A 24,881-nucleotide genomic window follows, 5' to 3' on the forward strand; every position below is an offset into this window, starting at 1 on the left:
TGTGCTTTCTCGTTTGAGATAGCAGATGGGGCCATGGCGTCGAGGATATCCTGATGCCCACAAGCTCAACATGTCTTTGGGATCCACCAATCCAAGTGCAATGGTAAGCAGGAACAGTGCGTCCACACTCATCTGCTCTTGAAAGGTAAGTCTGTGGTTGGCTTTCTTTTGCAGCAGGCCTGCACCTCTGCTGCTGTTGCTGCTGCACGCTCGAGTCAGCATCGTGTGTCATGAGGAATCCCAAGGAGAGGAGAAAGAGAAAATTCAGGGAGAGCGTGTTCTTGGCTTGATGTGAGTTACTAACCCTTCCACATTCTGAATCACTGTTTAACACCGACACTTCATCACCACTTTTCTCTCTCTCTCTCTCATGCATTAGTTTGTAAGCTTGTTCTAAATGTTAAATGATATCAATGCTTTAGCACGCCTACGAATCAATGAAGGAAGTATTTTTCTTATTTTATATGTGAATTATCATACAAAAACTTCGAAAATAAGATGAGGAAATATTCTTCTTTATACACATAAAATCTATATGCCTTTATTTTACGTTAAATTCCTACATGTTAAATATCAAAACAGTCATTCAGGCTTGGATGGATATCCGTCAAGCTTTCTTTCAGTTTGCTGCTGCATTTTGATGATAAATCTTCCATAAGATAGATTGATATGATGACATTTAGTGCATGCAGTAGAGAATGACAACACCATGGCAATGTCTGTGAGCTTCCACTGGCCACAGATGAGGAGTTCATCACGAGTCCAAGCCTATGAACATAGACGAAGGACTCGTAGGCTATAGCAGCTATCCAAAGCTACTCAGAAGTCAATTACCCCAGAAAACCCTAGCTGTGATTGGATTATGATCTATCTACTCAGTACAGCTTCACCTCTATGAACATAGCCTAGAATCCGTAGGGTCCTTTTCGCGGCTCCCAAGAAGCACAATTACCTCGAAAGAGGTCAGCTAGAGAACTTATCAACATAAGTTAGATCTGTAGATTAGGTATCATCCAGATGAAAGAGAAAGAAACATGCACCTACTTGGATGGACACACAGTAACTCATCACTGCTGATGAGTTGACATGAGAGAAACTTTGCCACAGAGATCAAATTTAACTTGGTGGATCGGTATAGGATAGAAGATTGCCAAACTGAACATGGAGAAAGTGCTTAGGGATTCTCTTTATTACATTTATCCATGGCAAAGGTAGTTGAATGGACTTGATCTTGACTTGCAGAAAGAAACTTCAAGAACAGCAGCATATATATACTCACTGTTCATGTAGCCAAACCCTCAGAAGAAACTCTGACCCTTTTGACACCCTGGTGCAGCAACTGGCTTGTTGCCATCAAAGGTCAGCCCGAAATGGATGCGAGGGAAGTGTGCCCACTGCAAGGGAAGTAGAAAGAAGCTTAGCTTCATCATGAGGAAATAAGGATTCGAAAGCTTTATAACAATGATAATAATAATAATGACTGGTTTGCTTGTAAGAAAAATGTAGGATGAGGTTTCCATGATGATTTAATTCAAGTTATTTGGTTGAGAAATGTTTCGAAAAGTCATAACTAAGAAGTATTGGGAAATTCTCTTTCCATTTTCTGAAGAAAAATGAAGCATGTAAAATTGGTTTTTCATTTTCTAGACTTTCCCTACCAAACAGCATTGAAGAAGAAGTTTAAATAAAGAAAGGAAAAATGCATATCAGAGAACCCAAAAAATAGTATGGAAGGTTAGATGTTGATGTGATAATCGATACAAAGATTGCAGTGACAACAAAAGAGGGACAAATTTTTACCTTATGAGTTTTAGATTTGGTGTAAATAAACACAAAAATAGTAATTGTCATGTAGTGACATGAACAGAAGCCACTATTTTATTGAAAAATACTATGAACGAATTACATTACTGTTGCTGTTCTTGTGAAGCTTAACTTGTAAAATTAGGCCATTGCTTCAATTGGTCACATATACAAATTGCTCTGCATGACACAGGATGTAATGTTTGAAAAAAAGTTCTAATATAATGTGGTCTGTCTGATTTAGAGTAAAAAAAATATTTGCTACTATCTAAAATCATTTGATAAAGAAAGCATCCAAATGTTTAGTGTTTGATCTAAACAAAGACTATCTTGCAGAACTGAGGAAGAGGGGTTTCAAAAGAAATTGACAGGTAAAAGAGAGTTAATTACACAGATCTTGAATATTTCTTTTTACAAATGAGAGTTCAAGGATGTGTAAGGCAGGATTTAAGTTGGCATAACTATACCTTACAATTATCGACAAGTCAAATCGTCGATAACATCGATATATTTTCACTAATATTTATATATGTATATATCACTATGGTCATCTCAATGTGAATTTGCTATATGGGGGTCCAAAGTACCTAATTCAAATAATTCTCTCACAACTGTGTAATGATTTTATTTTATTTTATTACTGTATTACTTACATTCTTTGTTTCCTTCCATCGAAAAAAAAAAAGAAAAAAACTTACATTCTTCGCCGCAGTGCTAAATGCTTGTTTGTGGCTAATGTGTGGATTATTAGCTTTTATCCTTTGTATTTCCTCCCTGCATATGGAAAATGACATACTTGAGAGTAAATACTACATTAGAGCTACTAAGATTTACTTAAGTTCTACAGTTGCTATTGTTGGGATCAAATGTTACAGAAACAATGCACTCAAATACATAGAAAACTCACTTGATAAACTTGTTATACGCTGAAGGTACGCGTTGTCTCTTCCCGGGAGCTAAAAATGAAAAAGGAAAACAAATTACTAGGCTAAATGATGCTGTAATATTGTGCTCGAGTCTTGCTAATCTCTCTATCATACATGATATAGTTGAGAAAAATGTGTTGCAGCATAGTCACAATTTTTGGAATTCTAATCAAATAAGGAATACACCTTAGAACAAAAAAAATCTTTCAGCTTTTAGGGGTTGAACATCCACAAATGAAACTAATGAGACACACTATTTGCTCTACTAATCACTAAAATGTATATTTGACTTTAATGAACTAGGAAAACAACATTATCTCAATCATTTGTGCAAATCAGAAGGGATTAACTTAGAGAGGCTCGAAAGCTTACCGCGAATGGGGAGTTCTTTCTCTTGATCCTTTGGCATTGTGTACAACAAGGAAGTCATGGTGCTCTTGGAAGGTAATCCACATTCCATCCCATTTCCTTGAGATTCTATGTTGCATATCTGCAATTTTTTTCCCCGAAAAAATGATTAAGCATAAAGTTTCCTTTCTCTTCTGCATGATACTAAGTTACATATTTCTTGAGGTAACATCTCATGTTGATATCTTCAGTAAAAGTAACCATTTGCAGCATCCAAGCAACACAACAACGTCCATATTATTCTAAGATAACATCCATTAAAGAACTTAGATGCCATTGAACACTGCGAATTGGCATCAAAGCCAGCATATAAGCCTTCGTAGTGTTTTTGTTTCTATGGATGAAGAATAATCTTCTCGAGAACAGTATGCATGTTCGATGAAATAGATTGATTCGTACCGGAAATCCTTGAAAAGGGTTTGTTTGAATCAAAGCTCGCACATCCACAGACAGCAGATTAGAGCAATGGCCGCATCGGACTGTGACAATGTTGAACAAGCTGTTCCCGGGGACACTAACCTGCACCACATGAGATCAGAATCAATGTTAAGTGAGTTGGTTTCAGCTTGTTCTTGAGCTTGGAGAGAGAGTTGGGTTATGGTTTGAGCTGAACCAGCAGAAAGATTACGATTGATTGACCCAAAACCAAGACTAGATCTCCAAGCAAATCCAAGAAGTGTCATCGCAGTGCATCTACCTGAAGAGAGAGAGAGAGAGAGAGAGAGAGAGAGAGAGAGAGAGAGAGAGAGAAGATGAATGAACCGGACATGGAAAAGGAACGAGATGAAATGGGAGTAGAACCCAACAGGAGAAGAAAGAAGAAAGACATGCATGCAGGCATATCAAGGCAAAAGCAAAAGACATCTTTCATCTCTTTTCTGCATCTTCCCGGCCTTCTCCTTCGGATTCAAAGCTACAGAAAACAAGCAGACAAGGCGTTGATGACCGAGGAAAGAGACGGAAACGACATGGCCAGTACTAACCCGCTGCGGTATCTCTCAACAAGGAAGTGGGGAGAGAGAAAAGCCACATCCTTGGTAACCGGCAAGTGATCGAGAGAGTTTTGCCAAATAAGTTGTAAGAACAGTGGATTTGGGAGATACGAACAGAGCCATTTTTGGTAGGACTACCAAACAATACGATGAAATCTGCTGCATCATGGGAGAAAAGTTCCAAATCTGGATGGAGAGCAAGAACAAATCCTCTCCTTACCAAAATAGTTGCATCCTGTTTCTTCTAAGCATAGAACATGTAGATTGCTATTCTCAAACAGGCTCTTTTAGAAGAGATTTATGTAGTGGCTTATATCCACAGAAACATTGTCAACCAGAAAATAAATCTTTGTAGCTTTGCAATGGAAAAATTCTTCATTCATCAACTCAATCTGGTATAATTAACAGATCTTTTAGACTAGTAAAGGTGGGATCGATACTGTCATGAGTAGATCATCAAATTGCAAGTGAAGGATTGTTCACATGAATAAGCCCAATTATATTAGACATCATAAGAGATTGTGTCAGATCATCTGATAATACTTTGTGTAACCGTGCTCTATTAATAGAGACCAGAAGAGAGAATTTTACTGTGACTGATGCAAAGAATTCCATGACAACCATCTCAAGTAGGTCTGAACGAGAGTCTATATTTAAGAGATCAGTTGCCATTCTGTGCTACACATCTCATGTACTTACTTCCATAATAGAGTCTTGTTGATGTTTCTAATAGCTTAGCTAAGAGTTAGCTCATACATCAATGGTAATCTTCATGATTTAGAACTTAGATCATATTAATAAAACTGTATGGCAAGAGAAGAGAAGATGAGAGAGGAGGGGAAGGAAAACAAAAAGTGAGACAGTACGATTGATACCGCAAGGATGGTGTTGCAGAAGTTGCAGTGGACATAACTAATGTGCTCGGGTGGTATTACTTGGGTTGATGACATTCCTGTTCGACAAAGGGCGAGGAGGGTTCTCCCTACATACGATGAAGAAGAAGAAGAAGCAAAGAGATGAGTTGAGGAGCAAAGGGGTATGGTTTGCTTATATTTGCAAGATACATGAAGGGGAAGCTTGCCTTATCTTTTTCCTCCCATTAGCTTTTACTATTTTGTTTTCTTTTGTTTTAGCATCCTCACAGATACAAAATGATGGTGTGGGGTGGGGGCAGCAGAATGCTAGTGGTTCTGAGAAGATGGATTTGTGGGAAGTAGAGGTGGATGGGTTATGATTGAAACAATGAGTGGGCATGAGTCTTCTGCTACCTTGCTTTCCATCTCTCTCTCTCTCTCTCTCTCTCTCTCTCTCTTTTTCTCCCTCTCTCTGTATCTTAACCATGTGGAGGTGGGAAGAGACTATCAATGTAGAAAGAGAAGAGATGCCATCCTCTTTTGAGTCTCTTTTTTCATTTTGGCCAACTCTGTTTGATACTGTGAAGTTACCTAACCATTCATTCAAAGACATCAAAAAGAAAGTTGCTTTGCTTTGCCTTGTTATCATATATATATATATATATATATATATATAAAACCAAATGTCTTGTTATCATTAATAAATAAAATGTTTTTTTGGTTTTTATTAACTGTGATGAAGCTAAATAAAATGATGCATTCCTCCCATACCACAGTAAAGAATACAACAGTGGCTTGCATGATCTCAACTGCACTGTGCACTCCAATCCTCTCCAGCCAAGAAACAAAAACTGTGTACACTACCAGTCTCATCTTTGACTCATCACTTAAGATGATGGATGTTCTTAGCTGTGTTTTGCACTCTAATCCTCCTCATCAAGAAGACCTAAAAAGCTGTGTGCACACTGGTGGTTTCATCTTTGACTCCTGACTCGAGATGATGTGCACACTAATGGATGCCCTTGCTTCAAAAGAAGAGATCAGCACAAGTCCTTTCTTTCATAGAAAGGAAATTGGCACTTATGCTGCATACATCTAACATGTATGAACAAGATGCCAAGTTCTGCTACAGTTGTTCAGCTCTAAGGTGTCAATCATGGACTGTGACATCTTTTTTTGGGACCATGAGATCTGATTCAACACATGAACCTGTCTTGAGCACTCAATTTTCCAGGTACCAAGTGTGACATGACTTCTAATCTCCTTCTTGTCCTTTGAGTTCTTTGGTATTGGGAACTGTTGAAGGAGGACCAATTATGAGTACCAATGGACATGAGCAGAGATCTGATACAAGATAAAAAAGATATCTTGATGTCATGCTAGGTGTGGGTGAAGAATATATCAATATCTGGAGCATTTTGGAGAAAGATATATTTGTGAAGATCCATAAAATTACAGATAATGATCAAAAGAAAAATATCTTTACAGAACTTTTATTTTGATTCTCTCACTTGCGTTTGAATGTCAACCCCCACTTGAAATTGAGTCTTCAATTTCAAGATCTGCATATTTCTTTGCTACAAATGAAAAAAAGAAAAGAAAAGGAAGACAGGAAGAAAACATCAAAATCTTGTAGAATTGACTGCCAGTTTCTTATACAAGTAGAAGAAAATCTCATAATAGAATCAACCAATATTGCTCCTCAGGTGGATTATTGTAATGTTGAAGTACCTTGACCCCATCACCATCCATGAGTTCTTTGATTTGTTGGAACCAACCCAATCACTCATCACCACATCTTAGAATCATGCAGGGAGTGTTTTCTTCTTCACTCAAAGGCTATGCTAACACAGTAGGGTTTGTCCCATTCACCTCCATTCTGATTAGGGTTTCTATTCTGGATTTTCTGATGTTGGCTTCTGAACTTGTCCTCTCTAAGGCCTCTCAGGAGACAAACGGCATGGTGGTCAAAAAACAGGGGAAGAAGTCCCACGCTGTCATGCCATGCACTGCTCATGCATTCGTTGGACGCAGTTATCTTCTCTATCCACAGTGGTATTCTACGCATTGTGTGCATGTTGCTTCCTCTATCTTTACAGAAATCTCCATATTTGTTTGGTGTCAAGATAAGAGACCGGAAAGCTGAGGCACAGTGGCCTTTCCCTTTCCATGAGGTAAGGTTGATTTGATTGCTGAAAGCGTTGGAAGAGTCCAAGTCTGTGGTGCCTGCACTGCATTTATCTTGTTGCTTGAGGAAACCTCATCCTCAGGTTCTCACTGACATATGTCATCATGTGGAATGCTAGATGAAGGTGACTGCTCAAAGTCTCTGTAACTTTCCCCATCTTGTTGAAGTTGCTGTGTTTTGCCTTCGGTGGTAGATTCAATTAGAAGAAGGATTAAGAGATAGGTTTTGGGGTGATATGCCTACATATAATTGAGTTCAGCTTAGTAATCCCTCAAGAATGCAAATGGCTGCTTCTCCAGTGAACAATGCTGATGCTGAAGGGAAGCAACACACTATCATCTTTACTGAGATCTGATCTAAGGCCACAACTTTGTGGCCATGAGACAGGAAAACTTCACCTGTATGAACATATCAGATCTAATGCTCATTATTTGTCCAAGAGAGAGAGAGAGAGAGAGAGAGAGAGAGAGAGAGAGAATAATAAGATGCTATTGAGCCTCAAAATTTTTTCATTTACTTATTTTTGGAATAAATAAGAGTGTATTAACAAGTATTTTTTGTGTATTAGTCTTCTGCCATTTACTACTGCAATATACTTTTCTATGAAATACTATGTTGCAATGGCACATTGTTGAGAGCAAATAAAAACACTATGCTTCTAATCTAGAAATTATATCCTTGAGTGATAATATAGATTTAGAAAAGACTAAGCAAAGAAAATTCCTTGCAATACACCCAAAGTAGTAGAATGATAAATCAAATAAAAAATTATGTACTTGGTCATATATATATATATATATATAATATAATATAATATAATATAATCTCCTCGTACACATAGTTTTTCGATTTTGTAGATTTTTATCAGCAATCTTGATAAAACCTTATTTTCTTTAAAATTTTATTTTTTATTATTTCATTATACATATGATGTCATCCTAGATTTTTTAACAATAACATCATAACCATATATATATATATATAATATAATATAATCTCTCTTGTACACATAGTTTTTCAATTTTATAAATTTTTATCAGCAATCTTGATAAAACCTTATTTTCTTTAAAATTTTATTTTTTATTATTTCATTATACATATGATGTCATCATAGATTTTTTAACAATAACATCAAAACCATATATATATATATATAATATAATATAATCTCTCTTGTACACATAGTTTTTCAATTTTATAAATTTTTATCAGCAATCTTGATAAAACCTTATTTTCTTTAAAATTTTATTTTTTATTATTTCATTATACATATGATGTCATCCTAGATTTTTTAACAATAACATCATAACCATTATATAAGTATGGTTATCGATATAAATTTTAACATAAAATTAAATATAAAAAAATATAGTTTTATTTTTCATAATTATCATCTTAGTACATCTAATTGATTGAGTATTGAATTATATGATACTAAAGAAAAAAAATTAAAGTTATCATTTTTGGGTTACAACGTGATTTGTTTTTGTGGCATTTTGAGATGGATTAAATATTGGTAATTAAGCAAGGCGGTATCCGAACTTGACTCGGTGAGTCCGCGTCCGATTCACGTCGCGAGTTAAACCGATTCATCCGAATCTCAACTCGTTATATATGTTCCGCGTTATAAACCCCAAACCTAAACCCCTGAATCGGAACTCAGTAGAGATGTGGCATCGAGCCTTCGCCGGTGGCGGCGCCGCCCTTCCGTGGCGTTCCCTCGCCCGGAGATCGCTCTTCGCCGGCGCCTCGTCCGCCGTGGATTCCATCATCCTCCGCTCCCTGAAGGACCATTACCTCGAGGTCTCCAAGATGACCCCTCCGCCGGTACCTCCTCTCTCCTCTTAGGGTTTTCCCGTTCCAATCTAGGGTTCTTGCTCGATCTCCCTTCCTCCACTCTCCTCTTTGTGCTCCGCAGAAGGTGAATCCACCGTCGCCGTATACGATCGTGAAGGGGGCGCTGGACCAGGACGGTCCCGTCCTTCGGCGATCCTACAAGGAGGAGGAGATCAACATCTCCGTGATGCGTCTCTCCAACATCATGCCCTCCGGCGCCGATGACGACGACGGCGACGACTCGATCAACCAGCTTTTCCTCCACGTCGAAGTGTCCAAGCCTGGGCGGGATGACTCGCTTCAGTTTCTTTGCGGGTTGTATCCGGATGCCGTCGGGATCCACTCGGTGTGCCTTCGACCCAAGGTCACGGAGTCCTCCCGCTCGACCGACATGACCAAGTATCATGGTCGTGTGTTCCAGTATGCTCTTCTACTACCTCAATTCTTGAGCTTTTGTTTTCTCCCCATTTATACTATTGTCAATCTTATTTTGCTAATGGCTGGTTTAGTCTCCAATTACAAAGAATTGGAATTTGATGATGTTGTTCTTGTTATATTATGCACATAAGAGGCTCATTGCTTTCTTTTTCCTTTCTTTGTTTGCCTTTTTGTTTATTCAATTTCATATAATTACTAAAACAACAATGTATATTGTTCTTAAAAGCCTAACAACAGTAAGATGGAAATCTTTGTTTGTTTTAATGCCGGATCATTGAGGATGGAAATTTTAGTTATTTTTGATACAATGAGCTGCTGGTTATCACAAATTAGATAAGGCTCTTATTCTGATGTAGTTTTAACTCATGGATAGAAGGGACCGGTTAACCGCTTGAGGCTCTGCCTTCGATTGTGTCTTGAGAAGGTTAATGTACATGCAAATAGAGAAGTTGTCTTCTTGACTAACTTAAGGATGGCCAAATCTGAAGTTCTATTGTAAACCTACTCTTTCATTTATGGTGCTAAAATTTCTTTGCAACTTATTTTTCCAATTAAAATTTGCATTTGAGATCATTCTTGTTCTTTTGGGACACATCACTATGTTGTCCAGCACAGGGTGTTTATGCAAGAAAATAAGTTGATAAGCATCCACTTGCAAAAGCATGCTTTCAGAGTGCATATATAGGAAAAATAACTGTTGAATAAGTACAAATTGCATTAAATCATTCTGTTGGATTCATGAGACCGTATGTGGTTAAATGTGGACAGTTTTTTGGAGGCATATCTCTATTGGCATCTTTGAAAGCTGACTTGCTGGATGTACATTAGATATCAAGCCTGTTTAAAATCAGTAGCATGTTAATTTATGAATCAGTTAATCCCGCATCTAGTTTATGATGTTTCTTACCTGTTCCATGTGGAATAATACAGTAAAAGAGAGTAATAATCATGACATCCTTTTTCTTTGTTGAGACAACCTTTGTTGAATCATCCTCGTTCTATTGCTTTCCTAGACCATCCATATAAACTGATGTCTCAACAATTGCGCAACAGTGCAACAGTGCGATAAACACTAGGATGTCCTTGGAACTTTTAGACCCATAAATACAAGCATATCCAGTATTTGTTTAATCCTAGAAGAACTATGATATCTATCGACCAGGATGTAGCAGTATATACTGCTAGGGCTTTGAGATGTAGGAACAAAGTAGTTTTCGTTTTGTTCATAAGCAATAGAAAATGACTATGATGGTGATAAGAAAGGCTGCATTTTTCCTGTAATGTGGCTGTTCCTTTGCATTCTTTTGTCAGATGATAATGTAACGGATGATGAAAGTATATGTCACTCAGATAATGAAATCTTCCAGAAATTTTGGAGTTACAATGTCCACAAGACTTGATTCTATGCAGCTATGTTCTTTTCTTTTGAAAAACTGAGAACTAAGAATACAATGGGGCTGGTTTGTAGAAAATAATTTGACTAGGTTTCTGCACTGTATGTGTGTATGTCCGAGATGTTAAGGCTAAAGGCCTAATACTAAATATCTTGTTTTTTATGTATAATTCAGATGATCTGCATGCAGATCCAAGTCCTTCAATTCTTGAAAGATGTTACTGCAAGATGTAGGTTGTCACATGATGTTAGCAACCCGGATAGTTTTAAAAATAACAAAACCTAAAGGTTGTATCTTGCTTGGAATGGACGGGTGACTTGTTAGCTCTATGGGATGCTCAAACATATGTCAAGTACTTCATTGGATTTGAAGATTTATCTTAACATTTTGTTTTAACCTGAGCTTAAAAGTTTAAAAAAGATTACTTCTTTGTTATTCAGGTTACATGATTATGGTTCTTGAACTGCAGGGAATTGGAGCAAAAGATGAGGGATGCATTCCATATTTTCATAGAGAAACGGGGAATCAATGAGAAACTTTTTCCATTTCTCCAAGCATGGCTATATGTGAAAGACCATAGGAACCTCATGCGGTGGTTTAAGAGTGTCGGCACCTTTATCAACGAGCAAAAACCAGCTTGAGCAAGCTTACCAAAAGTGTAATTATTTGTTTTGGCTGCTGTCTACCGTATACTGCTGTATCAACGGGTGCTTTAAACAACTACTAGTAACCGGGAAAAGCGAACAAAAAAATCAGGTTTTGATTTTTCAAGCTTTATGAAGTTGGAAGGCTTGGGCGCGTTGATATAGCAGTGGTCTAATTTTGGAATTTGGAAGAGCCATGCAGGGAATGTAGTGAGGATCGATAGAAGAAAACATCCTTTTATCGCTGTGCACGGGGTTTGTTAGGGTTGATGGAACCAAGCATTTCTTTTTTATTAACATCAAAATCAGGAATGGTGAATATCGAACCGTATCATGAAATTTGCATGTAAATGACTCTGAGATCTGCTTTGATAGGTCATTGTTATGTAATTTTTATCGGTTTACTTTGCTACTTGTATGCAACTTAATCTTTATTTTATTATATTACCAGAATTATTTGCATTATAAGTTGACCAGGTAAAGCCATCATTGAGAATACTATGACTAAGATTAGTTGTGGAGGTGAATATGATCTTATCAATGATCAGATTGCTGTTTTTTTATGTTGTACTAATGTTAAGATCGTTATGAATGCTAGGAATATTCCGAAGATGAAGACACTCGAATCAAAACACCATAGATCTTGTACTACTAGTTTGATCATACTCCACCTAGGAAAGATGAATCCAAACACCATAGATCGGGTTGTAGTTAACTCGAAGCTATGAACATCACTTAGTTCAAACTCAGTTCAATTATGTACAAAACAACAATTAATTCTGCAAAAGAAATACCTATGGAAAGCAAACTTTACTACGTCATCAGATCTCATCAAGCAATACTATTTGTATCATGAAATGATTGTATAGTGTCCTACAATAACACAAGCATTAATGCTTAAACTGATTACATTCTGGATCATTAAGAAGCAATCTTAACATTGCCATATAGACTCTTACTCTTTGAAGCAATTTAGTCAAACAAACTGGAATCAGACACTCGAGCCACATCCCACATCATCATCAGTGGGTGTTCCTGCTCTAGACTAGACTTATTAAAGTCAAAAGTAGGGTCCACCATTCACTAAGGTCAGAGGAAGTGTGTGGACCTCCAACACTCTCAAATCTTCTTCTCCTGCTATCATCATGGCTCCCACTCTAAGGCAGCATCAAAATGGAGGCATCATTTCCCCCATTAGGAGTCTCTTCTTGTCCTCCCCAAGCTTTAGGTGACCACATGGCCACAAGTCAATTCAACAAAGGGCAAGCTTGGTCCTTCGAAAGCAGTGGTCATCATCTTCTTTTGGATTGGGTCATGGCATTGTGTGGTTCCTCATGAAACCAGTGTAGGCCATATTCTTTTAGAAGGTGGACTCCACATGCAACTAACACAGGGCAAGTATTACCAGGAGTCAAACCTATCACTGGAAAAGAAGATCCCATTATTCTTGAACTGCACACTTAAGATGAAGAGAATACATCTATCTTTCCCAGTAACTCCAGATGATGACTTATTCCGCAACCAAATTGGTAGATATGAAGTGATGTTCCTTAACAAGAATAAAAGCACAGAGGATCGGCATCAAAAGAAGCTGGCATATTCTCTTGCAGAGAATGATATTTTAATGTCCAAAGAAACTGTGATTCATTTGGATATGGCTTATTCTTTTACCAAATTGGAAAAAAGAGAATCCTTTTGTAGGTATTTGTGTCAGAACCTGGATGGAAATCAAGAACAACAGCCTTTTCAAACTTCCTTTTTTCTGATGGAATGGCTACTCCAAAATGCACTTTTTAACACCTCACAAGCTCTGTTTTATGTCACTTTGTTTAATTTTGAGTCTCAAATGTTCCATTACCAGTACTAATAGCTGGCACATAAGTTTTTATATTATATGATCAGTTCTACACCAGCACAGCAGTATGAATTAATAGTGTTCCTAATTTAATTGATGGATTGTCCTTCAATTCAGACACTACTTAACAGTCTTCCCAATTTCCTGGTTTAGATGCAGGAGATATACTTTACATTTTCATGCTTAAGCAATTAAGAGAAGAAGATCTACAACTTCATATTTATTAGATAATGGTGGCTCACCCCATGACCAAGTTTGTAAACAATGCTGCCTATTGTCATCTTCATGTTATTTATATAATGCTGCACCAAGGCAGGTCAAAGCCATGTATTTGACAGCTGGCTTTATCTTATTATCTTCCAATGTCACCTCAAGGTACAACAAAGGGGAGACACACTACAATGGCTATAAAGGTCATATATGAGGTGAGAGAAACAGAGAAAGAAAACAACTGGCAACTTGGAGTTAGAACATGGAGGGAGCCTTCTGGAGGAGTTCCCAATGTTCTTTTGTGTGTGTGTGTGTGTGTGTGTCATGGAAAACAGCATCTCAATCTGTAGAGCTCCAACTCCTGGTTGGTCCTTTCCATGTTCTCCACCTCGTGGGTTAAGTGTTGTCTTGTCTTGGAGTGGGGTGAAGGTTGTGCAGCTCATCACTTGCTCCTGCATCGAGGTTGCTTCCTGTGGGGCTCTCATGTCCTCTCCATTCGGATCTATGGACTGCCCACTTGCCCTTTGTTTTGGTGCCTGTCCTTCTCCTTTTGTTTGTTCTCTTCTTTGGGTCTTGGAAAATGCAAATTCTTATCTATCTTTAAGTTCAAGTGCCTAAATGTTTCACCTTTTGTTTGTTCTCTTCTTTGGGTCTTGGAAAATGCAAATTCTTATCTATCTTTAAGTTCAAGTGCCTAAATGTTTCACCTTTTGTTTGTTCTCTTCTTTGGGTCTTGGAAAATGCAAATTCTTATCTATCTTTAAGTTCAAGTGCCTAAATGTTTCACCTTTTGTTTGTTCTCTTCTTTGGGTCTTGGAAAATGCAAATTCTTATGTATCTTAAGTTCAAGTACCTAAATGTTTATGTCTATGATTTTCTTCACATATCAATGCAAAACTATAAATTTTGCATGCCTGTAGTGTAGATAAACATAAGATCTCAGGCACAATAGTTGGTGAGATTGTTCTTTCAAGTTACAGAAATAATCTCTATGTTTGAAGGCTATTCAAACTTTCATAAAGGGCCTATGTTGATGCTAAAATAAAGTAAAACAAAGTGTGGATCAAATAACAATTGAAGTGCTAAACATCCATTCCAAAATGGCAAAATCAGCATGGGAGAAGATTAGATGTCAATTGACTCATTGGTATGTGTTTAGTGTTTGATGGACATCACATCAATTTGACAATCTTTAGCATCCTCTTGTTGGGTCCTCCTAAAACCTATCTAGCAATGAAGAAAGGTAGATTTTGACAGAATTTAGTACTTCATGGATATCTCATCAAAGTGCTGAAGATTATGACAGAAGAAGTCTTACCTAATAACTTGGCACATCATTCTGATCATCACTAAACAACCACCTCCCTCACAAGGAATGAATTAATCAGCAATCATTGGAGGCAAAGCTAAAAAAATGATAGCTGCATTTTTGGTGGAAATTAGATATTGGAGAGGCAAAAAGATTTCAGGCAAGCATTAGGCACACAAAATCTTGTTATGTTTGAAAAGTTTTTTTCCTGTTTTGTTGGCAACTCTGTGAAACAATTAAAGGATTTTTTTGAGTACTGCTCAGCTCAATGTTCTACAGCAGAACAAAAGTATCTTCTCAAGTTGGAAATCCTGTTACTTGAAGAACACTTGTATTGAATTAAATCTACTCTGTCAAAGTATTTTATTTCTTGAGCCAATATGATATGTTTGTTCCATCCCAGGTTGATGGACACTGGAACCTGATATCGAATGAGACATGCAACCACTGCAACATCCTTTCAACTTTGTGGCAAAGAAATCTACCAACCTACCTGTTAAACTCTAAGAATTTAGCCAATTATTCACACAATTATCCTAACATGAGGCTTTCGCTTGTTCATCTCCCAGTGCTGTAAACAGGAACTCACAGTAAATCATATCAAGTGCCATGATGACACATGAATCAGACCATAGAAAAACCTTACAAGATTTGCATACATTTTAGATCATAATATGAGAGCCGCAAGTTGACCAAATCTCTGCTTTAGATCCACTGGCTCAGAACTGCTGCAAGAAATCTCTATTTCTAAGCAAAGCATGGCTACAGGCAAAGCTTTTTGAAGGAGCACAAAACATGCCACCACATGTGAGCATATCCTTTGTCAACGCCAGCAAAAGCATGGAAGTGTGCGCACCACAGAAAATGTTGAGCCAACAGGCCATGATGTCAGAGAACAGCACATTGCCAAAGCTTGATCATGTGGGTGTTGAAGTCCTGCTCAAGTTTTCTTGGTTCTCTCTCTTTGTTAGGCCAATACATTAGCGTTTAGCCAAACAAAGGCATCACTGTACTAAGAATCAAAACCTGCTAAAATGTTAAAATCCAATTTTTTTCAGAAATTTATTTTAGGACTCATACCGAAAGAAAAAAAATCATGATAATTTCATCTAGTGAAAACTTATGATCTCATCGAACGAAACGATACGAGACTTCGAAAGACTCTTTACATAAAGCTATATTTAGTTATATAATGATTGAGGGGTTGGAGAGTTAAAATCTATAGATAATTCTTCATATGTTTATGGTATTTTCAAAATAACATGAGATAAATGATACAATGAAGAATTATATTATTTTTAATGTAGATTTTTAGTTTTTATAAATGTGGTGATTGAAATTTATGGTATTCAGATTCATAAATAGATGACACCATCATATCCCACATAAGCATGATGATTGAATCTTATCTCAAAAATTAATATGAGAAAAAAAAAATCGAACTCCCATAAAAAATTCGACATGTGGACTTCCGAGGATGCCTGCTCACTAAATTTGAGTGAAACTCGGACAAATCATCTACTACATCACCATTATATCAAAATGAAAGATATATCTCCAAAAATCTAATTATGGAAAGTCTACTATAATGATTAATCTACTTAGAATTCTCATACCAAGAAAGATATATTATCATAGGATAATGAGACAGACTTTTCTATCAAGTTTTCATCTATATCTGTCCATCTTATCCTTTTCCAATTTCTCTCAGAAGTTTTTTTTTTTTGAAGGACCTCAATCTAACCTCATCGGAAGCAAGACATCTGAGGGCAGATTCAGCTGTAGTTCTCATGATAACATCTCTCAGGTGGTGACATATCCAGGCAGATGCAGATATGAAATGCACAGTGACAAGCCAACAGCACTAACAAAAGGTCAGAAGAACTGAATCATCTTGTCCCTCACTTACAGTAGTGGAACAAAATAAAAGGTATAATGATACTGTCCATCACTTCCATTCTATCGACAAATGCCATGGCAGCTTCTTGTGAAAAATGTGCACTCTCTTCAGTGTTTGATGAAGTAGGAATATTTGATATGGATGTTTTAAGTTGTTTGGCAATCATAGAGGAGACACATTTCTCAAGTATTATGCTGTATGGGATGCTGACCTCTTCACTGCACACATAATATTTTCATCATCATAATATCTTATTTGCATAAATTTGATTGATCACTCCAAGGACTTATTATACAGTAGAATTAAGTGTTAAGGTTGTGATTCCATTGGCTTATTATAATTTCATTGGATTGATTTTGACTAGTTTTGACCAAAGAATGAAACATGATTAGTGAATAATTTGAAAAAACCCATCAACAAAAATAAGAGCTAAAATATAGCATTACTTTTCTTCATCCCAAGTTAATCATATATTTATTTCAACCCAACGCACAATAATTATAAAAGAGTCTAGTAATTTATGGGATGAGACTTCAAACCCTCAACCTATAAATGAGTTGAGTACATTAATTTTTAATATAAAATTTTAATGTATAATATCCACCAGACTAATTATTTATAAATGTAATCTCATACATTTATTAACATCAATTAATGTGAGAAAGTGATACTATAGATTTTTGTATGCATAAAAAACATGATGATGATAGTTTTAGATTGAGGACAAGAGAACAAATTATGTGATGGGATAGAGACCATTTGAATATCTACTTGTTTGTCTCCCTCTTGATGTCATCCCTATTTGAATCTAATGTTTGACAAACATATATATATATATATATATATATATATATATATATATATACTCACATGTAAGTATATTGCTTGAAGTAATATAGTAATACCCATAGAAGGAATCCAACCATGTGACTCGCTCAAATGCATAAGCAAACGCTGATTGGCTCATCTCACGACAGAACACGTTTGGCGTTGTGTGTGTATAGAATAGAGAGAGAATATTTGTGTCGTGGATTTTGAGCATCTTGAGAATTCTCATTTCCCTGTCCTTCCATTATTACCAAAATTTTATGATAATTTTTTGAAAAAAAATTAACTTTATATTTTTCCTATATATCGTCCCAAGTTTAAAAAAATCTTACGAATTATTCTTTTATTCTAGAAATAATCATTTTATTCTTGTCAATCATCACCGTCCGTTGCACCTCCTCTCATGTGTTTGCTCGTTGGCCATCCTCCTTCACCCCCCTCATGCTCGGTAATCTCGCTTACCGACCCTCACCTGTTCATTGTGGTTAACTGCTTCCCTCAATTCTCTTAATTGTTTGTATCCCTGTGGGTTAGCAAATGATATTGATCTTATACTCTTCTCTAGATGCTTGTGCCTTTGCGTGCGAGTTGATAAGCATGTCATCCACTTGTGCCTTCGCTAGCAACACCGATTACCCCCTCCTCTCTCCCCTTGCCTATTTATCATTATATGGGTTAGCCCCACTAACCACTCCCCTCCTTTTCCCTAATTGCTTGTACCTCTACATAAGAGCTATAACCAATTATAACGACAATCGACGGGCTAAGCGTTTAAGATGAACGGATGCATGAATAGAGTTGGGACATGACAATTTTTTTTTAAATTATGAGGTCAAAATAATCTTTCACATAATCGCGCTATTGAACAATTTTTCAAATTTGAAATATTATAAAAAAATCTATTTTTTTTTCAAAAATTCACCCATATTTCATTCATAATTACCATTTTTATTAGATATATAATTTATCAAATAATTTCAACTCTTATGTACCTAATAAAAATGTAGAACCAATGTCAAAAGAGATCCAATTAGGAATAATTGATCTAATTAAGCGCAATAAAAAAATTATTTAAAATGGGTAATGTTTTTTCTATTTTGTGAAAAAACCAAAGAATATAAAACAGTTTGAAAAGACATTTCATGGTTGTATTTTCCAAAAAAATAATAAATGAATAAAATTAACGAGTTAACCTATTTCAACCCTGATTAAATAATACTAATTATTTACACTCAAATAAGCATCCAAAATAACCTCCGCAAATCCATGTCTTTTTCTTCTGGATGAAGGTTGTTTTGGTATTTACACTCAAAGTGCCGTTATCCGACCTTCTTTGGGAACTACAGAAGCATACTAACGACAGCGTAACGCCGGCAGCCACTTCGGAGAACTCCCCCGATTTATATGTTCCGTATCCCTTCCTTCGTATATTCGCTGTTCTTCCTCTCTCTCTCTTCTCGCCTATTCCCTCGATCTCTACTCCAATAGCCCACAAAACCCTTCCTTTTCTTCTATATTCTGTTGATCAATCTATTCATTCCTCGTATTCGATCGAAAGGCGCTGTTTTTCTTGACGTTATTGGAGTCGTTTTGGTGGAGATTCGGCGTTCCTACGGCGATCCGGGGGTTCCTCAGTGCTCCGACCTTGTGATTTGACTCCGGTTGGCGATTCCAGGGTTTGGGCTCCTAGGCGGTTGCGTCGGCGGCGGCGGGGATGCCGGCGAGGATGATGCGGTGGCGGCCATGGCCGCCGCTGTCGTCGAAGAAGTTTCAGGTGCGGCTGGTGGTGAGGAGGGTTGAAGGGGTGAGAGCTGGGGATGAGGCGGCGGCTGTTGCGGAACTGAGGAAGGTGGCTGTGGAGGTGAGGTGGAAGGGCCCGAAAGTGGCGCTGAGCTCGCTGAGGAGGACGGTGAAGAGGAACCGGACGAGGGAGGAGGAGGTTGGCGATGGGGGTGTGGTAGAGTGGAATGAGGAATTTGAGACCGTCTGTACCCTGACCGCGCACAAGGACAGCGGGTTCCATCCGTGGGAGATCGCGTTTAACGTGTTCAATGTGAGTCCAAATCGGCTCCTTGCAGCGCTAATACCCTTGTTCTTTTCTCATCATTCTGTTGTCTGATTCCCTTCATCTACTGTTGTTTTCTTGCACGGTAATCTCGACAAATTGGTGCTGTTCAGGTTTTCTTTACTTGGGTTGTGGGTTTCCTTCTCGCTGATTCCTTGTTTCTGGGTTACGATTATTAGGCGATCCTTGTTGAAATCAATGCCAGTTTCCAAGACTTTGTTAGGGTTTTCACATGTGCTGATCAAGAAACCACTTTGAATTTTATTTGAGGAATTTTAGTGGATATTTAGTTTGTTTATTGTGCTTCTTCCCTGCTTGTGCTGAAATATTGGAAGCTATTCCTATTCTTTTATGTGGGAATTGAGGTCGGTTATATGCGTCTTTGTTTCACCCATCCTCTTCGCCGCATCCGCACATCTTTGGAATATCCAATACTGGATTTTTTTTCTTCTTTTTTTTTGCATTTCCTTTTTTTCTTTGAACGGGGAAACTTTTTTTAATTATTTTCATTCAAAAACTATCTTGTTCGGTTTAAATATTTCTTTTTCTATTTAAGAAGTATTGATTTCTTACTAGCTATTTAGAAGCCTGATGAATCTTTTTGATTAGTTGTGTTTTTTAAAGTTCATCTTTTTTTGGATATCTATTGGTATCTTACAGCTGGATATTGGTGGTTGCAGTTGTCAAAAAAAGTCAACTTCCTCTATTTGATTAACCTATGGTTTGGCCTAATTGGTGTCGATATCCACCACTAGCTTGTACTACCTATTTGCTCTTGGGTTCATTTTGGAATGATAATTTAGGTTTTTATCCTATTGATATTGCTTCTTGTAATTTATTGAGTTTATAGATTGCTTTTGGTGAGAATATGCTTTCTTAATATAAAGAACTTTTTCTTGTAAAGATGAAGGATTTTTTTGTCTGGCCAAGCATGTAATCATGAAAGGAAGATCATTGGAAATAATCCCTAACTTTATGACGGTAAGCATGAAGATGTGCTGCAATAAATCGGTGATGAGCTCGAGTGCTAATAATTGGATTTGTAATTTTAAATTCAAACCTTTATAACCTAGCAGCTATAACTCCATCGAATTAACCCCTAAAAGGTTATAAGTTATCTTACCTTCAGTGCACTGCTTCATTATTTCCAATTTGGAAGGGAGATGTGCAGCTATTTACTTGTTGGCATATGTGTCACTTTTCAACATGTTACTGTAGTTTCTCTCTTCTACTGTGTGTCTTTGAGATAGTTTTCTTTTTGGGAAGTCTGTTTTTGTTGGAGGTTGAGTTGAATTTTATCTGGATAACTTAAATGACTTCCTTCTGTTCTAGGGCTTGCACCATGGTACCAAGAACAAGGAATCGGTTCTTGGAATGGGTTCATTGAACATAGCTGAATTGACTTCCACTGCTGAACAAGAGATTGAGCTCAACCTTCCTTTGTCACTTCCTGGTGCCACTGACTCTCATGCTTCGCTCCATGTATGTAACAAACATTTAGATTTTGAAGCTTGATGATGTAAGATATGCGATATTAGGTAATTGTCACGTGGTGCATTATGTCTGAGACTATTTTTACTTAGCTCGGATAATAACAGTGCTGGTTGTTTCTTTTATTTTATTCGCTGAGAGATGTTGGGAAACGATGGAGCATTTGGTTATTTGATTCAAGTTCCACTTTCATGACACATCTTCCTTCCCATGCCCATGCCCATGCCCATGCCCACCTAAATTCCTCTTGCCCTTATCCTTTCCCCCTGCATTTTCTCTTGTGCTCTCTATGTTTATCGTTTAACCTCACTAGAAGAATTTTTATAAAATTTGAGAATGTGACATGCTGTTCATTTTGCAGCTGGCTCTCAGTATATTGGAATTGAGAAGTTCCCAAGATTCTTCTGATATGGTACAGAGGCCATTGTCACCTCCCTCTGGAGATGTTCTTCCTTCTGAGAAAGATGAGCTGTCTGCACTTAAAGCTGGATTGAGAAAGGTGAAAATTTTGACAGAGCTTGTGTCCACTCGGAAGTCTAAAAAGACATGTCAAGATGATGATCGTAGCGAGGGGAAGTGCTCTGCTAGGAGTGACGATGCAGAATACATCTATCCATTTGATACAGACTCCCCTGATGATGATCTCGATGAGGTAGACGACAGCAAAGAGGATACTAATGTTAGGAAGTCATTCAGTTATGGTACATTAGCATCTGTTAACAATTTTGGCTATGAGATGATAGATGGAGTTTACGAGGATTGGGTCGACTACAATCATCGAAAATCAGATGTAGGTTGTTCACATATGGAGGATACAGTTTTATCTGTTCCTGAACTTTCTGTGTCAAAAAGGAGTATCCTTCCTTGGAAAAAGAGAAAGTTGAGTTTTAAATCTCCTAAGCCCAAAGGAGAACCATTGCTAAAGAAAGCCTATGAAGAGGGAGGCGATGACATTGACTATGACCGACGGCTGCTGAGTTCCTCTGATGAATCTCTCTTTGCAGGCGTAAGCTTCTCGTTGACTTATATTGCCAGTTTATCTTCCATAAATATCTGTAGCTTGATTGATCGAATTGTTGATTCTTCTCTTTGATTCTAGTATAGGTTGATCTTTCTACCAGTTCTATTTGAATAAACTTTTCATGCTTACCATACTATTTACTTTCATTAAGTGTCGATCTTTCTTTTCCTGGTTCAGTGATCTGTCCACAAATTGTCTCACAGTCACAATTGACAATTAGAATTTCCCGAGTGTGGGAAAGGTCATTGAATGTTATGTTGATTGTTTGCTGACTGACCTATTTGGAAGGGAAATTAAGGATGTTTACATGATTTGCTTGCAGGGGCACAAAGGGGACCATGATGGCGCTGTGAACCGATCATCAGTGTCTGATTTTGGAGATGACTACTTTGTCGTAGGCAACTGGGAATCAAAGGAGCTAGTGAACCGTGATGGGCACATGAAGCTTGTCACTCAAGTCTTCTTTGCATCCATTGATCAGCGGAGCGAGCGAGCCTCTGGTGAGAGTGCATGCACGGCTCTTGTTGCTGTCATTGCTGACTGGTTTCAGAGGTACCAGGACATGATGCCTGTCAAATCCCAGTTTGATGACCTCATCCGAGAAGGCTCTCTTGAGTGGAGAAACCTTTGTGAGAACCAGGCATATCGAGAACGTTTCCCTGACAAGCACTTTGACCTTGAGACAGTTATTCAAGCTAAGATTCGACCAATTTCTGTTGTTCCAAGGAAATCTTTCGTTGGATTCTTTCATCCTGAGGGCACTGACAGCAACAGTGGCCTTGACTTCTTACATGGAGCTATGTCCTTTGACAGCATCTGGGATGAGATCAGCCGGATTGGGTCAGAGCACCCAGGTGATGGAAGGCCTCAGCTATATATAGTAAGTTGGAATGACCACTTCTTTGTCCTCAAGGTTGAACATGATGCTTACTATATAATAGACACACTTGGTGAGCGGCTCTACGAGGGGTGCCAGCAGGCGTACGTCCTAAAGTTTGACGATAGCACATCCATTCATAAGGTTCCTAGTGAGAGCAAGGCTGTCGACGGTGAGGCCACAGCAGCAGGAAATGGGGTTGCCGAGAGCTTTCATCAGGAAAAGGGAAACATTGCCGTAGAGGGGGATCTTGTGTGCAGGGGGAAGGAGTCATGCAAGGAGTACATCAAGAGCTTCTTAGCAGCGATTCCAATCAGGGAACTGCAAGATGATATCAAGAAAGGACGGATGTCTTCGACTCCCTTGCATCACCGCCTTCAGATTGAGTTCCATTACACGGAATCGTCCAATGAGCTCAGTTTAGCTTCTCTATCCTCAGCAGCAGATGCTGTTCCTGACTTGTCATGGCCAGTCGAACCGGCAGGAGCGATTGCACCAGTACCTGCAGTTCTGGTTGTCTAGAATTTATGACATGAGGGCTGGTTGTCCTTTTCACTGTTCTTGTCGTGTCTCAGTATTAGGTAAATCCGCTTATCTGAGTTCGATGGGTGAAGACAAATAGAAAGCCCGTCTCCGTTTCTTTTTTCTCTAATCTCTACTAACTATGGGGACTATGTTGTGTCTGCTTCCAGCCCTGTTCTGTGGAGATGCTTGACTTGTATGTAATTAGTCTGACAATATGCCAACTGTAGCAACAAGCACCTAATGAATGGTAATAATTCAACTATCTTTCAGCTTCCATAGATTGCTGATGGTTTGGGAGAGCAGGTTCCTGATTTTGGTAGCCCATATGCTGTGTCTCTTTTATTGATGAAGTTTTGCAAAAGTACAAATATGATGAAGTTTTTATCCTTTTTTATTCATATAAAAGTTTTTATCCTTTGATCGATGAAGTTTTGCAAGAGTACTAATGTCTCTCTCTCTTTTTTCCTTCTTCCAAATATTTATCTTCAAGATATAGCTGATTAAACTGCTGGTATTATATTTCTCTTCAAGTTTTTATTCTTATTTTTTTATATAGTCCATCACAAATAATCAGGATATTACGGTTATGTTATCTTTCTCTCGACTGTCATATTTGGATTTTATCATTTGATTTCTTTTCATTTCCTCTACCAGTTAGGCACATCCCTTGATAATAATTCATTTATTTAGCCATGCTCTAGTCAATGCCATACTCTTAATCATGAGCTTGAAATCTAAGCTGGGTAGAGGGGTTTAGCACCCCCCCCCCCCCTCTCTCTCTCTCTCTCTCTCTCTCTCTCTCATTTTTATGCAACCAATTCCTTGACGGATGCCTCTTTTGGTGTTTCACCACCATTTTGGATGATGAGAGTTTGAGACTATACTCTTTGAGCTCATTATACCATCACAGTGCTTGTCAGTATATATATTTTACTTTGGCTTGGCTGTTGATTTCTTCTCTATGACGTTGAGTTTAGAAATCATTATGACCAGTCTGTGTGAATGTATCTGAGGATACTAACATAAGAGTATACAAGGGTAAATATGCTATTTGCAGACTCGCGAGGATGGATGTGCAAAAGGACAGAAATGATCTCGCCGACTTGAGTCACGACTCCGATTGAGACACACACACACACACCTGCCGACGACCTCGATTTGCGCCACTCTGTGCACCGCCGGCCTATCGCGGCTTAAGTCCGCGAAAGTGGAACGTCCTTTTTCCCGCGGTGGATTGAATGGCAGCCATCGATGCCACGTGGCAGAACTGCAGACAAAAAGACTGCCGCCAAGTAACGGCGTTAGCGCTGCTCAACG

The 24,881-nt window shown here is 38.0% G+C and overlaps 3 protein-coding genes across 4 annotated transcripts; 2 read left to right on the forward strand and 1 right to left on the reverse strand.

The window, feature by feature from the left end:
* Window positions 1-1,110: 1,110 nt before the first annotated feature.
* Window positions 1,111-5,191, reverse strand: LOC103982269 (protein YABBY 2-like). The gene is made up of 6 exons (XM_009399156.3): window positions 5,005-5,191; window positions 3,537-3,656; window positions 3,102-3,219; window positions 2,711-2,759; window positions 2,502-2,577; window positions 1,111-1,394 (listed from the first exon to the last, which is right to left on the reverse strand). The coding sequence occupies exons 1-6, from the start codon at window positions 5,077-5,079 to the stop codon at window positions 1,299-1,301; spliced, it is 534 nt and encodes a 177-aa protein (XP_009397431.2). The 5' UTR covers window positions 5,080-5,191; the 3' UTR covers window positions 1,111-1,298.
* A 3,627-nt stretch (window positions 5,192-8,818) lies between these two features.
* Window positions 8,819-11,951, forward strand: LOC135611280 (mitochondrial acidic protein MAM33-like). The gene is made up of 3 exons (XM_065106884.1): window positions 8,819-8,998; window positions 9,090-9,427; window positions 11,309-11,951. The coding sequence occupies exons 1-3, from the start codon at window positions 8,840-8,842 to the stop codon at window positions 11,478-11,480; spliced, it is 669 nt and encodes a 222-aa protein (XP_064962956.1). The 5' UTR covers window positions 8,819-8,839; the 3' UTR covers window positions 11,481-11,951.
* A 7,023-nt stretch (window positions 11,952-18,974) lies between these two features.
* On the forward strand, window positions 18,975-23,842 carry LOC135611281 (uncharacterized). 2 transcript variants are annotated; one of them, XM_065106885.1, is made up of 4 exons: window positions 18,977-19,638; window positions 20,983-21,132; window positions 21,503-22,147; window positions 22,485-23,842. In XM_065106885.1, the coding sequence occupies exons 1-4, from the start codon at window positions 19,300-19,302 to the stop codon at window positions 23,559-23,561; spliced, it is 2,211 nt and encodes a 736-aa protein (XP_064962957.1). In that variant the 5' UTR covers window positions 18,977-19,299; the 3' UTR covers window positions 23,562-23,842. The 2 variants fall into 2 exon arrangements, with proteins under 2 accessions (XP_064962958.1, XP_064962957.1); XM_065106886.1 differs by lacking the exon at window positions 20,983-21,132 and having other exon boundaries at window positions 18,975-19,638.
* Window positions 23,843-24,881: the final 1,039 nt, after the last annotated feature.

Source organism: Musa acuminata, chromosome BXJ2-4 (genome assembly GCF_036884655.1).
Source record: "Musa acuminata AAA Group cultivar baxijiao chromosome BXJ2-4, Cavendish_Baxijiao_AAA, whole genome shotgun sequence".
NCBI lineage: Eukaryota > Viridiplantae > Streptophyta > Magnoliopsida > Zingiberales > Musaceae > Musa > Musa acuminata.

Bases quoted from the DNA above. Each gene is read 5' to 3' on its own strand.
- LOC103982269 (XM_009399156.3), bottom strand. From the start codon at position 5,079: ATGTCATCAACCCAAGTAATACCACCCGAGCACATTAGTTATGTCCAC. The intron at 3,657-5,004 runs GTATCAATCGTA...CATGTGGTGCAG, and splicing joins TCTGCAACACCATCCTTGCG to GTTAGTGTCCCCGGGAACAG. The intron at 2,760-3,101 runs GTAAGCTTTCGA...TTTCATTTTTAG, and splicing joins GAAAGAACTCCCCATTCGCG to CTCCCGGGAAGAGACAACGC.
- LOC135611280 (XM_065106884.1), top strand. From the start codon at position 8,840: ATGTGGCATCGAGCCTTCGCCGGTGGCGGCGCCGCCCTTCCGTGGCGT. The intron at 8,999-9,089 runs GTACCTCCTCTC...TGTGCTCCGCAG, and splicing joins CCAAGATGACCCCTCCGCCG to AAGGTGAATCCACCGTCGCC. The intron at 9,428-11,308 runs GTATGCTCTTCT...CTTGAACTGCAG, and splicing joins TATCATGGTCGTGTGTTCCA to GGAATTGGAGCAAAAGATGA.
- LOC135611281 (XM_065106885.1), top strand. From the start codon at position 19,300: ATGCCGGCGAGGATGATGCGGTGGCGGCCATGGCCGCCGCTGTCGTCG. The intron at 19,639-20,982 runs GTGAGTCCAAAT...CTTCTGTTCTAG, and splicing joins TCGCGTTTAACGTGTTCAAT to GGCTTGCACCATGGTACCAA. The intron at 22,148-22,484 runs GTAAGCTTCTCG...ATTTGCTTGCAG, and splicing joins ATGAATCTCTCTTTGCAGGC to GGGCACAAAGGGGACCATGA.